We start from the raw sequence: 18,300 nt of genomic DNA, 5'->3' as shown, positions 1-18,300 counted from the left end.
ATAGTAATGCTTTTTTTTTGCGACAAAAAATGACCATATATAGTAAGGCGTTTTCTTTGTGAAAAACCAACCATGTATACACACTCATTACGCAAGTGTAGATGCAAATGCATTGGAGAAATCTAGGGTCAGGTTTACTTGCATATAATGCACAGACATATGTGAGGTTTGAACCCACATCCTCTGATTCACAATCCATGTTACTATTCTTTGAGCTAGCTCTGACCTGAAGGTCATTGTGCCTTCCAGACTAAGTATTACAAAAGTATTTCCTGCTCCAGTTCTGCAGTGGTTGAAGAGTGTTACAGAATGTGGATCCTGCCAGTGGGTACCTGAAAAGGACAGCTGCTCCTTGTCCATATATCTTCAAGAATGGGGCGTGTCTTCAGCTAGGAAAACTAAATGGCTCAACCGAGATTCAAACCAGGGTCCTCAGGTGTTCAGTGCCATGAGTCTAACCGCTCACCAAGCAGAAACATCAGAAGCTAAACTAACCAGAAAGACAAATCCACACCCTTACTGCATGTGTTTATTTTTAGTTTTTAAAAGTCAATATAAATGGTCAGTTTTTTCTTAAAAAAACGCCTTACTATACATGATCCTTTTTTTCGCAAAAAAACGCGTTACTAGACATGGTCATTTTTTTTGCAAAAAAAACACCTTACTATACGATTACTAAACATATTCGAGTTTTTTTTTTCGAAAAAAACGCCTTACTATACCCTTACTATACATGGTCATTTTTTTTCGCAAAAAACGCCTTGGTCGTTTTTGTCACAAAAGAACGCCTTACTATATATACATGGTGTTTTTTTTCGCCAAAAAAAGCCTTACTATACCCTTACTGTACATGGTCGTTTCTTGTCGCAAAAAAACGCCTTACCATACATGGGGGTTTTTTTCGCAAAAAAACGCCTTACTATACCCTTACTATACATGGTCGTTTTTTGTCGCAAAAAACACCGTACTATACATGGTCGTTTTTTTCGCAAAAAAATGCCTTACTATAGCCTTACTAGACATGGTCGTTTTTTGTCACAAAAAACGCCTTACTATACATGGTCATTTTTTTTCTCAAAAAAACGCCTTACTATACCCTTACTATACATGGTCGTTTTTTGTCGCAAAAAACACCGTACTATACATGGTCGTTTTTTTCGCAAAAAAATGCCTTACTATAGCCTTACTAGACATGGTCGTTTTTTGTCACAAAAAACGCCTTACTATACATGGTCATTTTTTTTCGCAAAAAACGCCTTACTATACATGGTCATTTTTTTCTCAAAAAAACGCCTTACTATACCCTTATTATACATGGTCATTTCTTGTCGCAAAAAAAAAAGCCTTACTATACATGATTGTTTTTTTCGCAAAAAAAAACGCGTTACTAGACATGGTTGTTTTTTCGCAAAAAAATGCCTTACTATACCCTTACTAGACATGGTCGTTTTTTGTCACAAAAAAAAAACAAACCTTACTATACATGGTCATTTTTTGTCACAAAAAACGCCTTACTATACAAAGTCGTTTTTTTCGCAAAAAAACGCCGTACTATACCCTTACTGTACATGGTCGTTTCTTGTCGCAAAAAAAAAAAGCCTTATTATACATGGTCGTTTTTTTCACAAAAAAACGCGTTACTAGACATGGTCGTTTTTTTCGCAAAAAAATGCCTTACTATACGACCTTACTAGACATGGTCGTTTCTTGTCATGAAAAAATGCCTTACTATACATGGTCGTTTTTTGTCGCAAAAAACGTCGTACTATACATGGTCGTTTTTTTTCGCAAAAAAATGCCTTACTATACCCTTACTAGACAGTCGTTTTTTGTCACAAAAAAAAAAAAAACCTTACTATACATGGTTGTTTTTTGTCACAAAAAACGCCTTACTATACATAGTCGTTTTTTTCTCAAAGAAACGCCTTACTACACCCTTATTATACATGGTCGTTTCTTGTCGCAAAAAAAAAAAAAGCCTTACTATACATGATTGTTTTTTTTCGCAAAAAAAACGCATTACTAGACATGGTTGTTTTTTTCGCAAAAAAATGCCTTACTATACCCTTACTAGACATGGTCGTTTTTTGTCACAAAAAAAAAAAAACAACCTTACTATACATGGTCGTTTTTTGTCCCAAAAAACGCCTTACTATACATGGTCGTTTTTTGTCCCAAAAAACGCCTTACTATACATAGTCGTTTTTTTCGCAAAAAAAACCGCCTTACTATACCCTTACTATACATGGTCGTTTTTGTCACAAAAGAACGCCTTACTATACGTAGTCGTTTTTTTCGCAAAAAAATGCCTTACTATACATGTTTTCTTTCGCAAAAAAACGCCTTACTATACCCTTACTATACATGGTCGTTTTTTTTGTTTGTTTTTTTTTTCAAAAAACACCTTACTATACCCTTACTAGACATGGTCGTTCTTTTGTCACAAAAAAAGCCTTACTAGACAGTCGTTTTTTTCGCAAAAAAACGCCTTACTATAGATGGTCATTTTTTTTCTCCACAAAAAACGCCTTACTATACCCTTACATATATACATGGTCATTTTTTGTCGCAAAAAACGCCTTACTATATACCCTTACAGTCGTTTTTTGCCGTAAAAAACGCCTTACTATACATGGGGTTTTTGTCACAAAAAAACGCCTTACATGTTTTTTTTTCGCAAAAAAAATCGCCTTTTTTTTGGCAAAAAAAAGCCTTGTTTTTTTACCAAAAAAAACACCTTACTATACATGTTTCTATTCCGCAAAAAAACGCCTTACTATACATTTTTTTTCACAAAAAAACGCCTTACTATACATTTTTTTTCGCAAAAAAACACCTTACTATACGCTTATTTGTTTTTTCTGAAAAAAACGCCTTACTCTACCCTTACTATATATGGTCGTTTTTTTTGCAAAAAACGCATTACAACACAGTCTTTTTTTCGCAAAAAACTTTCTTACTATACAGGGTCGTTTTTTGTCGCAAAGAAACACCTTACTATACAAAAAGCCATACTATAAATGGTCATTCAAAAAAAAAAAAAAAAAAAAAAAAAAAAAAAAAGACTTACTAGACATGGTCGTTTAAAAAAAAAAAAGCCTTAGTATACATGGACGTTTTTTTCCCCCAAAAAATGCCTTACTATACATGGTCTTTTTTTTTCGTAAAAAAAAACCCGCCTTACTATACCCTTACTATACATGGCCATTTTTTTTTTTGCAAAAAAGCGCCATACTATAAATGGTCATTTAAAAAAAATAAAATAAACAACTTATTAGACATGGTCGTTTAGAAAAAATAAATAAAAAGCCTTACTATACATGGCCGTTTTTTCCGCAAAAAAAAGCCTTACTCTACCCTTATTATACATGGCCGTTTTTTTCGCAAAAAAATGCCTTACTATATGGTCTTTTTTTGCAAAAAAAAAAAAAAAAAAGCACGCGCCTTACTAAACCCTTACTATACATGGCCGTTTTTTTTCCTTAGTTTTTAGCGTTACTATATATGGTCGTTTAAAAACAAAAAGGGGTGCCCATTACGTCGAACGCCATCGAACGCCAAAAACTGCAAACCCCATTTGGGCGGGCTTCGCAGAAGAAACCTAGCGAAAGGATCAGAGATTGAGGGACCAATCGCCTTCCAGGATGACCAGGCTGCTACAGCGGCTGAGTGGGCAACATTTAACACAATGCGGTGTTAAGTTAACTAAAACATGAGACTTCATTTCATGAGCGGAAGCGCTGCAGGTGGACTCCTTCAGAGAAGCGCTTCTTCCTCACGACCTGCTCATTTCAATCAATGCAAAAATCCAAACTGGCGACGCCCCCGGGGAAGCGGTTCGCCTCAGATCTTGTCCCAGTCGCTTGGTGCAGAATCCACACAGCCAAAGCATCAAAGAGTAACGTGGAGTGTCACTAATTTGATTGGAGTCTCTACTTTGTTGTTTTCCCTCGCCCGTCCTGTTGTTCCATCCGGCAAAACGCATCATGTGCTACTCACTTCATTGTGCGTGTGTGTAACGCTAACCCTCATGAGGTGGTTCTTGGTGCCTTTTTTTAAACCGGCAGCAGAAGAATACAGTCGCGATTTTCGAGTATTTGGAGCGGAAAGGGTTTAAATGCAATTTGTGATAATTGGCGTCAAAGGTTACAGAAAACCACATTCACAAGTTTGCAAAACAAACAAGTACATTGCACATGTGGCGGGTTATTCACCATAACACACAAAAATAGGAGAAATAAGTATTACAAATAATATGCCTACCTCAGATTGGGCGAAGGGACAAAAATGAATAAAAGACACCATATTCAATAAACAAAGATCAGTCCGAAAAAAAAACCTCTTACAGTTCAATTGCCAAGTACAAAACCATTAGGTGTGTCATTTACAACACAAAACCATTTTTGGCACTGGCAGTAAACTTCATAAGACCAGGACATTCGAAAAATCCAAAAAACAATTGTTACATACCACCTGAAATAAAATGCACCATAATTCAATGAACACCCAAAAAAATGAGACAAACAAAAACCCATTACAGTTCAATTACCAAGTACAAAGGCATTGTCATTGACAACACCGTGAAAAAAAAAGAAAAGAAAAAACAAAAAAAGAGGTGGCCAGCATTAAACAGACCAAAATAATTTGAAATCATAGCAAAAGAAACAAAGAGGACAATGTCCTAAATCAAGCAAAGCGAAGAGAATTGTGATTGCTGTGCTCGAACGCTATTGCGTGCCTCAAGTGTGCAGATCCTGCAACAAACAAAATGGCATAGGCCAAACGGCCAAAAAACAACAAACATTTGCTTGTGTGCTCACCTGAGAAAACGCCAAGCGGTCGGTCGCCGCACCTGTGCACTGCACTCAACGAATCCCCTTCCGCACACCTGTTCCAAATCACCCGCAGGCCTCACGTCACGTGCGCCAATCCAAGCCAATCTTTTCCTTCTGCTTGTTCAACGGCGCTGCTAAACCAAGCCAAGAAGTGAATCGTGACGTGCTGTGCCCGAACGCTGTTATGTCCCCCAAGTGTGCAAATCCTGCAACAAACAAACAAACAAACAAACAAACAAACGGTCATTGGCCATAAAAAACAAACATTTGCTCGTGTGCTCACTTCCCTGAGAAAACGCCAAGCGGCCAGTCGCCATCATGCCGCACCTGTGCACTGCACTCGACCCTTCTGCACACCTGTTCCAAGTCACCGACAGGCCTGACGTCACGTGCGCCAAGCCAAGCCAGTCTTCTTCTTCTTCTGTTAGTTAATCGGCACTTTGTACACTAGCGCCACCCGGTGACGTGTCATGATGACTGCTTGGCTCACTGTGGAAATTGTTGCTTCAATTTCACGCCTCAAAAATGGAAATGAATTACACGTCATAAGGTTCGGCAACCTGGCTATTATTACACAACACTACAATAATAGTAGTAATAATAATAAAAATAATAAAAATAAAATGAATAATAATAATAATAATAATAATAAATACACAACCCTACACCGTCTTGAGGCGTGGCGTTGTCTCCATCTCCTGGTCAGTAGGAGAAATCCTGTCGGGACGACTTCGGGGAATCCAAAAATAAATAGACGATCCGTTTCTCCATTTATGTCCCGTGCTATATTCGATTTTCTGTTGTAGAAAAAATAAATGAAAATAAAACCGGGTCCGTGTCTCTTTTGGTCACTGGATACTGTATTGTGTTTGGAAGCAGGTATTAAAAATGGATTAACGACTCGTTATAAGATTTTCATTTTAAAATAGAAACACCAAATTTGAAATACAGCTTGATTTTCTAGTTTGTTGTCTGAAACGAGTCACGACAGCTTGATTTTCAATTTTTAATTCTCAAACGAAAATACAGTACAGCGCTCTCGCCGACAGCATGTCTCATGCATGCATGCGTGCGTCCATATTTATTTATTTATTAAAATGTGTTCATTTATTTTGAAAGTGGACCAAGAGTGGCCAAAATGTCACCCAGGCGAGAATGTTGGTCTTTCCCCGTGGTTGTAGTGGAGTATGTATGCCCGAAAATGTTGGCCAACTGATTGCTTACAAGTTGGAAGACATCTGTGATGCTAATTCGACGACACATTGGTTGAACATGTCCATATTGTCAAATTATTTTCAATCTTTTCTCGGAGCACCACCATTTTTGTCCAGGTCTGCTTCATGAGTTTATGATTATCATTATAATTTTTTTATATAAATAAAGCTGCTCAACCACAATTTAAAAGCTATTTCTTATTGTCATCAGTAAATTTTCATTAAATTACTCTTACATTATTATTATTATTATTATTTTTTATTTCAGAGAGGATACCAACAATTTTCTCCACGTTACAATACAATATCGTCTTCAGGCGCTACGCTGTCGCCATCTCTTGGTCAGTAGGAGAAATGCTCTTGGTAACTCCTCCCGGGAATCTAAAACAAATATATGAGCCGTATTTCGATGTGTGTCTCGTACGCTATATTCTATTTTCGTTTTAGAATTGGAAATTAAAAATCAAACTGTTTTGAGACTTTTCCTTACTCCTTCCAGACAACAAACTAGAAAATCAAGCTGTATTTCAAGTTTGGTGTTTGTATTTTAAAATGAACATCAAATCACGTGTCGTTTTTCCATTTTTCATATCTGCTTCCAATCACAACATCCAACGACCAAAAGAGACACGGACCGAGACACGGCCCAATACTTGCTATAAATTACAACATCAGTAGTTTCAATGACATCAGTCTGAAGAGTGCCAGGGCAACCACAACAATAGGAAAAACAACATACGTATATACTGTTGCGTCGCAACAAAATAAAACATCGCAGAAAAGTTAATTTATTTCAGTAAATCAATTCAAAAGGTCAAACATGATGGGCTGTCACTTGTATCGCGCTTTTCTACCTTTGGTACTCAAAGCGCGTGATGACCGACATCAGACGCAACTGGGGGTTCAATATCTTGCTCAAGGATACTTACATGGTGACAATGGCCGGGGATCGAACCCACAACCTCTGGGTTGGGAAACTACCACTCTACCATGCCGCCCGAACATCATAATTCATTAACAAGGAAATTCAAGGTGCTTTATAGCTGCATAAAATTACAAGAAGGCAAACGAAATCATAAAATCATCCATAAAACAAAAACAGTCCTCAATTAATAGAGAGGAGTACAGAAGGCCATTTTCTACCTAGTTTCATTGCTATAAAAACTTTCGGAGTTCTTCAGATAGGGAATTCGGGATTTTCGTTAGCTGTTAAACATGACATTTCTAAAATCAAATAAAAACAAAATACTTTAAAATCTCACTCTGTGTGTAATCTATTCACAAATTTCACTTTTAGAATTGAACTATTGAAATAAGTCCCCACAAAAGTCTATTTTAGAGATGCACCTCCAGGGTTTACATCTTAGATAAGAGGGATGTTATTTCAGTTTAAAAAATTCCATTCACTCATTATAGTTAGAGATGTGACAAAGAACTGTCAACATGGAGAGAATTTTTTTTATTGTATATTTTTGTTCATTACTGTATATAACTGCAGCATTCTTATTCAAGCTCTTGAATTGTTATATTAGTTTGCTTTTCTTTGGAACATATCTGCTGGCGAAAAAAAACCCCAAAAACGATTCACTGTCGTCGTGGTCAGAACAAAGCTTAGTCTAACAGGAGTAGTAATTTAGCACCATCGCGGTGTCAAGGAAGTATGTTGAGGTGATTTGAGGCGCTTCATTAGTAGCACTTTGTTGCCATCTTGTGGCAGTCGCGGGCAATTTTAAGTTCAGCTATTTGTGGCAGGCAAATACGAGGGAGGAAACTGCATTTATGCTTCGTCAACTCCCTTACTATACTAATTTGCATATAAGTCATTATTTCCTACGCAGTTATAAAACGGTGACTATGTGACTGGCCAGCAGCCAGTCCTTGCTTCTGATTGGTTGACTCATACGTCACTCGTCAATGTTACTCTGGAGGACCTGGAGCTTTCATGGCCATGCTGGCCGGATAACTCCGGTTCCGTCTGATCCCGTCCGGCCCGAAGGGGGAACCCGACCTGCGCAGCCCACCCAGAGGCCCCCCGAGGATGGGGCCGGGACTGGCTGCTCTGGCCCCCGCCGCGCCTGCCACCCCGAGCCGTTTCACCTTGTCCAGCAGGTTGAGGTTGTGCACGGTCACGCTCACGTCAGTCTGGCTCTCGCAGTCCCGCCCCCTCTGGCGGCCCCTCGCCCCTCCCGTCACCTCCTTGAGGATGGAGCGCGCCGGCTTGGAAGCCAGGAAGTTGTCGTAAGAGGGGCTCTTGAAGTCAAAGCCCATGGAGGTCGCTAAGGCCGAAGCCCCCTGTCCTGTGGGGGAGTTCGGAGGGGTGGAGGGACGCGACGGGTCGGCGCCGGGGGGTCTGTTGGGAGTAATACAAGTGCTGAATAAAAGCCCCTCATTGGCCTGACTGGCATCCAATCCCTGACTCTGGTGATACATCGCTGCAGAGATCCCTCTCTCCTGTAGGAGGCGCACGAGACCCAGGCAAGTGCTGGTGGTGCGTGTGGCATCTCTGCGGACCAACGGAACAAGCAAGTCAGCTCAGGTCATCTTAAAGACCCAAACATATTTTGTTCAAGAATATCCATCCATCCATCCATTATCTGTACCGCTTCTCCTCACAAGGGTCGCGGGGCGTGCTGGAGCCTATCCCAGCTGTCTTTGGGCAGTAGGCGGGGGACACCCTGAACTGGTTGCCAGCCAATCGCAGGGCACACAGAGACAAACATCCGCACTCACAATCACACCTAGGGCCAATTTAGAGTATCCAATCAACTTACCATGCATGTTTTTGGAATGTGGGAGGAAACCGGAGTGCCCGGAGAAAACCCACGCAGGCACGGGGAGAACATGCAAACTCCACACAGGGAGGCCGGAGCCGGGATCGAACCCGCGACCTCTGAACTGTGAGGCGGACGTGCTAACCAGTCGACCAGTTCAAGAATATGTTCAATGCAATTTTGTCACTTCTGTCGACTGGAAATGACATCACAACTGCTTAGGTAACCACCAATCTCGGCTCAGCTTTAGAAAACAGACGAGCCGTGATTGGTAGTTCCCTGAGCCCTGGGTAGTGATGTCATTTTCAGTCGACAGAAATGACAAAATGGCCGTCCCCTGAGATGGCTAAAAACAGTTGGATTTTACTGCTTAACTCATATCTTATATTAATCATATTGCCTTGTTTCAACTAGTGGACATGCTGGGAACATATTCTTGAAAAAAACAATGTTTGGGTTTCTAATAAGTATATTTTGCAGTTTTTTTGCCTGAGATTTGTTGAAGACTCGGACGGCCTCAGACTGAGCCTGCGGGGCGTGCAGGGCGTTGCGGCGGGCGTGCCCAGTAGCGAGCTGGTCATCACGCAGGAGGACGACGCCGGGATGGCGTTCAGACTGTCGGGCAAAATGAGCCAACTCGGTCAAATGAAAAGAATTCTCTTCATTGCGCTTTATTTTGGAAACGTGAGCTCTCTGTGTTCGTGACGTGGCTTACCTGGGCGTGACCCGCGTCTGCTCGTCAGTCGGGTGCAGGATGCGGCAGGTCGTGAAGGTGTAGGTGGAGCTTGTATGAGCCATGCATTTACCTGGATAATATGCAGCTGAACACAAAACAACCATTTAAAAAAAACAAACAAACAAAAAAAAATAGCTACGGTACACTTTTCACTGATGGTTTCTTTATTTTTGCCTCACCCAGCGCATCAGTGTTGCTGAGATGTGGCGACGGCGATGGTGAGGGCGGAGAAGGTGGAGCCAAGCGCGGCGAGGGCTGCCCCAGGCTCGACGAAGTACAGGGCACAGCTGGGGAGGCCGAAGACGAGCTGGTGGGAAGATTCTGAAAGTATTGCTCTCCTGCTTCGTCCTCCTCGAAGCTCCCCCAAGAATACACCTGCGGACGGCGCCCATTCATACATGGAAGAATGTCAACAGGGGTCCATTTGCATCCCTCAAGATCCAATTACTTGACTTGACATGGGTGTGTGCAGAACCCAAACGCAGAAGTTAAACCCGAGTTCAAGTGTAGCAATAAACAGGCGCTAACTTCAAAGTTCCCATAAAAAGCGATTGATAATAGGAATAAATTGCCTTCTCTCGTTTTTTGCTGTTGTATCCTTTTGTCAACAGTTTGCAACAATCTTTTTTTTTGGGTCATGAAAAAGGTATAGTCACACCTAAGTCTGATAATTAGCCATACTGGATGTTTGTGTACAAAGTATAGCGATTTACTACCTTTAAGTATCCATAGCACTTTAATCCATTTTGATGATTATGAGAAATTTGGATTCATTTCAGGGGCGGAGCCAGAAGGTGGCTAATGGATGGGCCTGGAAAAATCAGGGTGGTCCTGAATATTTCTCTCACTTCGCACAATCCTCCTGTCCCGACGCATCGTATATTCAAATAAAATGACAAACCGAATAATATGAAGTTCAGATCGTCCTTAGACAAGCACAATTATGCCTTTCTTAATATTCAATAAAATAAAAATAAAAAACACAAATAATTTCATAATTTACAAAAAATGTTAAAGTGTATATTTTTTCATGAATCACATTGGATGGGATGTCAACCCGCGTGGGCCACCATTGGCTCCGCCCCTGATTCATTTACCCCATATCGAAAAAAATCGGACAAACCATTTTTTTTCTTGTTTTATGTGGCTTTGATGTCATTTTTGGAAACGAGCTCTTTCTATATAAAGTCGTTGAATACCATTGTGGCTGTCAGTGATAAAAAGATTTGCCATTTTGAAGCGCACATTGACGAACTGTACGTACGGTGGGACATACAGACCTGCTCAAGCTCCAGTTCGAGGGGCCTGTATCCTTTCGACACGACGCCCGGCCTGGCGTCCAGAATCACCCCGAGATGCGGCTGGGCCAATTGCTGCCAGTGATGCAGGGTGGCCGAGCCTACGGTGGGTGGAAAGACACGTTATGACCACCGTGAGGTACACCCAGCTGACGGCGCCCGTGACGTGTTGGGATGAGATGCACTTTAAGTGAGTGATCGAAGGGAACAAATTATGATAAGGCAACGAAAAAGGTGACAAAAAAGCGACGGAAGAAGAAATGAAATTTGAATGACAAAAAAACACATTTTATTAGTCAAACATGGTGGTGACATTAAGAAAGGGAAGTACACGATGCGGACAGAAAGAACAGAAAACACAACGAGTCTCAAAGCAAAACAAAAACGGATGGTGGGCATGAAAACATAATGCGGCCGTTATCAATAAATGAAATGCTTTAAATAATGCTCGGTATTGTGATTGTAATTGTAGAACGGTATTGCATCACACTGATATCTGCTTGTATAATAGACCCTCGAAATTCGTTAAAACCTTACACGTGTCGAATAATTACACTACTATCATGGCATTTAAAAATGATTGAAGAGTAAAGAGATTAACCAAACTTTGTGGTTGTGTGATTCTTGTTTTATGAAACACTGACATTTTTAGCTCAGTCACGTGATGTAAACTTAAAAAATAAATAAGACAATAAATAAATCAAAATCTATGATCTTTATCAACCATGCTTATAAGGTACCCAAAATATTAAAAATACAACGTCTCTGTATGATGTTAGGTTTCCTATCACAATTAGATTGTATTTGTGTTCAAAAATAGCATCTTCTGCCACTGAGGATTGGGGGGGGGGTAGTGGGGGGCGTCACAAAAAGCTAGGACGGCCACTTTAGAGCCACGCTCTGGGCTGTGTGTCCCTGCAGAAAGTGTGCGGCGAAGCAAAGGCGCCTGACTTGTGACGATGCATGAGAGACCAGAACGAGTTGAAGAGCATGAGCGTAGGGGGCGTGGCCTTCACCTCGCCGGCCGCCTTCCTCCTCCTGCTCCCGCCCTTGTCCCTGGCCCACCTCCTCCCCCGCTCCCTCTCCAACCCGGCGCCGGTCTTCCTCACCCAGCCCCCACCCGCCCCGTCTTTCTCCCTCGGGTGTCTGCCCGGGCCTGCCCTCCCTCCTCCTCCTCCTGCTCCTGCTTCTCTCGCTCCTTTTTCGCCCCGCCCTCACCTTCGAGCGGCTTGACAATCTGCAGTTTGTCGGGTAGGTAGGGGCCCCTAGAGGCCCACAGGTGGAGGTTCCCCAGCGACATGATGCTTTCCGAGGGGGTCACGACGCCCCCCCGGCCGGCGGCGTCGGGGAGGCGGCCGCCTCGCCACCGCTCCCGCTCCTCCTCGAAGAACCGCCGCTCGCTCAGGTTGTTTTGCCGGCGCAGGGAGAGGCGGCGCAAGGCCAGACGCAAATCCTCAGCTCCGCTTGTCTTCCTCTCTCGCCCGTCGATGCTACTAAAGAGTCACGGAGTAAAAGCGGTACATTATATTGTATTTTTAGTATATTGCAAAAGCTATAGTAGCACTTTGGTAAACTACAGCAAATAGTATTATACCATTTATACGATAACAAAACATATTTGCCCTTGTGGCGGTACTCAGTATCGGTGCTCAAAGAGTGAATACTCGGACTGTTATTGGTCTGGACAAAAAAAAAAAAAAAAGTTGTATCGAATACAGTATCCCTACCGAAAATAGTTGAATTTACTAAATTCGCTGCATAATTATGCATTTTGAACATTAACATTTGAATAAATTAAAAATAGATTATTAAAATGAATTGCCCACAAAAGTTGAATTATAATTGAATCTAAATAAATACTTGAAAACAAACAAAAAGTTAAAAGGCAAATGTACAATATCTAAACGGTGAATAAAACTGAACGGTAGTTTAAAAAAAAAAAAAAAGCACTGAACTGGAATAAAAAAAAAAAAAGCCACTGTAAGAGGTCAAGTTTGAACTTTTAATTCAGTTATTCTTTTTGCATGCATGGAGCCTGCATGCCATTAGTTGCAATGCGCAAACAAACTGCAATTTTAAAGGTTAAAAATTACTTAATATGTACTGCAGTACAAGAAGCAAAAACAAAAGAAAAAAAACCTTAAACATCGAACAAGGCCTTTTGTTTCTTTCCTACGTCCTCTCGTCATCTGCCGTTAATGATCTCTCCACATTTAAACAAGGTTGGAAAAAAAATGTCCAAAACCCTTCAAAAAAAATCCCCTGCTCACCTCTCCTGATTGGACGCCGTCTCCATGAGGATGCTCTGGGCGCGGTTGTCGAGGGCGACGCCGTCCCCGCCCGGCTCGCCTCCGCACAGGCTGGAGTGAGGGCTGCTGAGCCCGCTGGACATGGGCGACGTGCGCGACGACAAGGACTGGTTGGAGCCCGGGATGTTGGCGCCGGTCGGGGTCACAGAGCGCTGACGCACCGTCTGGTTCACGTTCTTGACCGTCTCGAAAACGCGCTTGCGGTGGACCCTGGCGGAGTAAACAGGCAAAACTCCCAATATCAACACGCTGGGCGGAGATGGAACACAATCATTGGAGAGCAGCTTTGAACTACGCACGAGCAAACAAACAATAGCAACACCTGCGCCAGTCGAATAGAATTGCCAAATACTGCATCATTTGGTTGCCGTCTTATTATACACCACAATGAGATATTATATTTCCTAAAAAAAAATTAAAAAATGGCCTCCCTGTGTCAATAAATTGTAGATGGCATCGCCCACTTGAATAAATAAACCCGTCACAAATCTGTACTTCCCTTTGGGATGACACTGTGTGAATATCAAAAGAAATGTTTCCTGCGTACTTTTGCTGCTCGCAGTCGGGGTCGTCCAGGCTCAGCTCCTTCCGCATGGTTCCCTCGATCTCGGCGGCCAAGGAATCCTGTCAGACGCACACGTGAGGCGCACGGGCGCGCATCGGCGGTTGCGCGGCGCCGGGCGGCTGCGGAAGCCTGACCATGGGGTACAAGCCGAGCGGGTGGAAGCGTCTGGGCGTTCCCACCGCGTAGTTTCTGTTCCTCAGGTTCTTCAGCTCCTCCTGGGCCTCGCGCAGCATTTCGATGCACTCCGAGTACTTCTCCTCCAACTCTTGCAGCTGGCCGAAACATTGCCGATTAAGGTCACGACTTTACTACAAGGTGTCGGCCCCGCCCCCAAAAAATAAATCGTCATTTGTTGTCATTTGTCACTCACATGAAAGTGCGAATGTGATTTGGGGCCTAAACGGCACCTCATATTCAACACTCGGTCGCCATGACAACCCGAGACTCACCTCTGCGGTGAGTTGCCTCTGCGCATCTTTGGCCGCGATCAGATGCTGGGAGAGTTCTTCGTTCTCCACGGCAAACTGCGCCCACGCGGAGTTTGGCGTAAGCACAGGAAGGGACGGGCGGGTTCCATTTGCTCTACTCACAGACTTGGCTTTCTTCTGCAGGTCGACAATTTGCGAGAGGAGGTGCGTAATCTCCTCCTGCTGTCGGGAGGCATCGTCAGTCTTGCGGGCGAGCTCCTCCGCTATGGTCGAGATCTGAAGACTGGACAACCCTGCGAGGGGGGGGGGGGGGGGGTTAGTTGTCGTTCGGATTTGGCAAAAGGCCAACAAATTGGAGGAAAACCTACTGAGTTCCTTCACGCAGTCATTGACCAGCTGCTGCTCCTTCTCCTCGTACGTCTCGGTCTCAGACTTGAGATGGCTCGCCTGCACACGGACATAAAACACGCTGAGATGACGTCACGGCATCGACAGGTAAAACTTTCGAAGGCGGCCGTCGTATCTGCGCGGACCTCTGAGCGGAGCGACAGGTTCTCTTCTTCCAGCTCCTTCAGTTTCCTCTGCAGGGTGTCGCTCAGGAAAGCTCCCGCGGCAGCTTCCGCCCGACTCTTCTTACCCCTTCGGGCGCACAAGCACAAGGGCAGCATCTCAACTCATATTTACATACAGTGCAACTTTTTACTGTTTTAACATACGGCGTTTGGCCCTGTTATCTGCTTAAAAACCCACCCAGACTAATATAAAATGATTGCTTTGGCGCCATCTGGTTGCATCTTGGCGCTCGCCCAGTGAAGGGAAGAGCTTCATTTTGACTACCGCCATCTTGTGGCATCTATCAGCAATTGCAAACATTTTTGGGCGGGCGCCAATTATTCGCAAGACTCGAGCAATTTGCAACAGGGCTCAATCCTGAGCCCACATGAATTGTGAGGGTTCACTCTGTATTAAATATGATAACAACCAGGAGACGTTGAATCTGCTCGACCAATGAGAGACCAGAAGTGGTCTACGTCACTCGTCGTCTAGCTACGTTTTGGGCCCAGCGCGCTTAGCGTCGGTAGTGAGCAGCGTCGACTAAAAAGATGCTGACGTTGGTGATCCGCCGGACTCGTCCTCGCTCTCGTCGGCCGCGTTGGTATAAAATTGAAGCAGTTCGTCCTTCAGGTTCAACTCATGGTGCAGCTGGGCCACCTGCCAAACCAAAAGCACACGTTCAAGTCAATCCCTCCCAGGCCGCGCACACACACAATCAGAGGCGGACCTCTTCGGTGATTTGTCCCACTTGCTCCTCCAGATAATCGTTGTGCTCAGTCAGAACTCGATTCTTCTTCAGGAGGGACTGGCCGATTCTCGCGGCCAACTCCAGATCTCGCTCTTTCTAACGCACAAGAACAGGAGCTACATTTAGACACTTTTGATGTTCGAATAGTATTTGCTACACAAGCAGCTGGATATTTATAGCGCATCTATTCGAGGTGCCATATTGCCCAAAAATACCTCTCACACACACAGCAATATCAAAGATCTTTTTTTTTTTTTTAGGTGTGAGTTAAACATTTGCAAATGAGAGTCAAAAATATGGTGTTAAAGGCAAATGTAAAAAAAAGACAATGGAAGCCATCTCTAATGTTGAATCCTGATTAGCTCACACGCTCCAACAATCCTCTTAAACCCCACAAAAAAACTCTCACACATACACCCATCAAAAAAACTCACTCGCACTATAACATACTAACCCAAAGACCAAAAACTCACACATAGCAAAAAAAACTCACACAATAGAACATCTCTCACTTACACCAGTAGCTCTCACAAACCAAAAAACGTCAGACCTTTTTTGCCTAAGACCTTTTTGAAGTGAGAGCTGCGTGAGGGTCAAAAAATGTGTGTGAAAGGATTCGCAAAAACAAAGACGTAAGTCATCATACTGAAAGCTCATTAACTATCACGCTCACCCAAAACTACCTTCACACTACCGAAAAACTCTCCCATGCAGTCAAACTCTCGCGCAACAAAAAACTCTAAAATAAAAAATAAAATAAAAACACCACAAAAAATATTTTGTCTAAATTGTGACTTGAGAGTCAAAAATCACACGTCCACGTCAAATCTGGATGCTGGTTTTGTTGCGGGAGTTTTTTATGTGCATGTGACGCGTTTTGTGTGTTGTGAGTGTTTGTTGACGAGTGTGAGAAGTGAATTTTATTTTCCCTCCACGACACCTCATACTATATGTGTGAGCTCACCTCCTCCAGAAGACGTGTGACGGCATCAATGTCACTGAAAGTCTTCGTCATCTGGCCTACTCTGTCTGCACACAACACTGTGGACACACACACACACACACACGCACGCACGCACACGCACACACATGAGGAAGAGGAGGTTAGCGAGGAAGCACGCAGAGCCAGCGACATTGCGCAACCTCGCCACTTTTCCAGAATATTCCTTCCAGAGGTCACGGCCAGGCCAAGTTCGGGCGAGGCTTTGGTCAGCAATGGCGCCGACGATGTTGTTGATGTTTTCCATGGCGCACGACCCTTATTGATTTTATCCAATCGATGATGAAGATGATGATGATGATGATCACCTTTCCGCAACACTACAATCGCTAGCGTTTGCGACACACTTATCCCAATCGCCGCTTCGCTTTGGCGGATGGAGATGAGCAACAACACGCACACTATGTTGAAACTCAAAAAAATGCAGGGCAAAGGTAGAAAACTAACACTAAAACTAATAAAAAAAACATAAATTAAAGCATTTTTCAAACAAAAAAAAAGAAAAAACTAACAAGCCCGCTGTAGAAACAAATGAAACCAAGCTATTTTACCATAATTGGTCAACTGCAAAACATAGTTAGTTAAGGTCAGCTTCAGTCTATGAACTAGGAATGACAAATGAGACGAAATCAATGTCGGTCAAAGGACGGGCCACGGATCAACTTATACTTAATATTCCATAAATAGGAAAAAAAACTCAAATTGAATTTTGGAAAAAATGAAAACAAACCTGCTCTAAAAAAACAAAACAAAAAAACAAATAAAATAACTGACTTAAAAACACAAAAACAAAAGTCTTATAACCCTGGCGTGTACTTTTTGCATGTTTTAAAGTGTTCCGCGTGAAGCCGCGCGGAACTTACAGAAGTATTTGAGCGTCTCTTCGATCTGCTCGCTGGTCAGGTCGAGCGGGGCGTCGCTGGCCAGCAGGGGCGTGTGCAGCCAGTCATCGTGGTCGTAGCCGTAAACCGTGTCGGCCCGCAAGCGATACACTGGCAGCTGCTCCTCCAGGAGGCTGATGATCTCAAACTCGGGCAGGTCGGTGCTGTTGCACACATCTAAAAGGCACACAAAAAATTGGGCCTCAAAGGTCAACTCACGTCAACACATTGGCGCCAAAAACTAGTATTGATTGAGGTGACTTCTTCAGTAGATGGAAAAAAAATCCATAAATAGGCAAATTTGCTAATACAGAACTAGAATTTGCAGAGGGATTACGGGATTAGATTACAAGATGTTGTTTTACCTGTGATGGTCTCCGCGTCCTTGTAGTCAGAGAGAGCCTGGAACACGTCAGGCCGACTGGATTCTCCCTCCCCTACATACTGATCCTCAGCACTGCGCGCCCAGTCAGGGTCCGGGTCCGGGTCCGGGTCGGGGTCCGGGGCGGGGAGCTGGGAGGGGGCCGGGGAGGCCAGCTTGACTCACCTGTCACTGGCGGAGAGAAACGGCGGCCATGGACCTCTCAAGCTGACGAAGAGAACAACAAAACACGCACTGGCTTAATTGAACGGGAACAACAACTGAAGTCATAAAAATGATTTGTAAAGGCAAGGTCTACTGCGATCAATGCGTCTCCAGTCTTGAAGTTGAGTGGCGCTGACTCAGCAGTGTGCCGTCTGCCTTTAAATCATGCAAAACATCATCACAGAGTCACATTCATCCCTTCTACAGGAAACTCTCCACAACGCATCTTGAAATCTTTTTTTTTTTGTAGTGGGAACCGACTGCGGTGGGCCATGAGAGTCGGCTGTTCCGGAGACACTGCTGCTTTGTTTTACTGTGCTCTACCTAACGCCGGACTTTTTTAACTGGATCGTTTTATTGTTGCGTCCTCGTGT

At 43.4% G+C, this 18,300-nt stretch overlaps 1 protein-coding gene and 1 long non-coding RNA gene across 2 annotated transcripts; both read right to left on the bottom strand.

Moving 5' to 3' along the window:
- Nucleotides 1–3,474: 3,474 nt before the first annotated feature.
- On the bottom strand, nucleotides 3,475–5,252 carry LOC147132098 (uncharacterized). The gene is made up of 3 exons (XR_015082164.1): nucleotides 5,163–5,252; nucleotides 4,821–5,041; nucleotides 3,475–4,754 (listed from the first exon to the last, which is right to left on the bottom strand). It is a non-coding gene; the product is annotated as an uncharacterized LOC147132098 (long non-coding RNA).
- Nucleotides 5,253–6,785: 1,533 nt separating this feature from the next.
- On the bottom strand, nucleotides 6,786–17,882 carry trak1b (trafficking protein, kinesin binding 1b). Its single transcript, XM_086014245.1, has 18 exons — nucleotides 17,706–17,882; nucleotides 17,323–17,517; nucleotides 16,424–16,500; nucleotides 15,439–15,555; nucleotides 15,268–15,368; nucleotides 14,690–14,795; nucleotides 14,525–14,603; nucleotides 14,319–14,449; nucleotides 14,178–14,252; nucleotides 13,863–14,000; nucleotides 13,711–13,787; nucleotides 13,125–13,373; nucleotides 12,073–12,347; nucleotides 10,837–10,955; nucleotides 9,736–9,931; nucleotides 9,536–9,641; nucleotides 9,310–9,435; nucleotides 6,786–8,552 (listed from the first exon to the last, which is right to left on the bottom strand). Exons 3-18 carry the CDS (start codon nucleotides 16,472–16,474, stop codon nucleotides 7,967–7,969), a joined length of 2,532 nt encoding a protein of 843 aa, XP_085870371.1. The 5' UTR covers nucleotides 16,475–16,500; nucleotides 17,323–17,517; nucleotides 17,706–17,882; the 3' UTR covers nucleotides 6,786–7,966.
- Between the last annotated feature and the right edge of the window lie 418 nt (nucleotides 17,883–18,300).

The sequence above is a fragment of the Filicampus tigris genome, chromosome 18, assembly GCF_054856515.1.
Source record: "Filicampus tigris isolate MCC_2025a chromosome 18, RoL_Ftig_1.0, whole genome shotgun sequence".
In the NCBI taxonomy this organism is placed as follows: domain Eukaryota; kingdom Metazoa; phylum Chordata; class Actinopteri; order Syngnathiformes; family Syngnathidae; genus Filicampus; species Filicampus tigris.
Note: the sequence above shows the minus strand (reverse complement) of the source record. Positions and strands in the feature narration are given on the sequence as shown.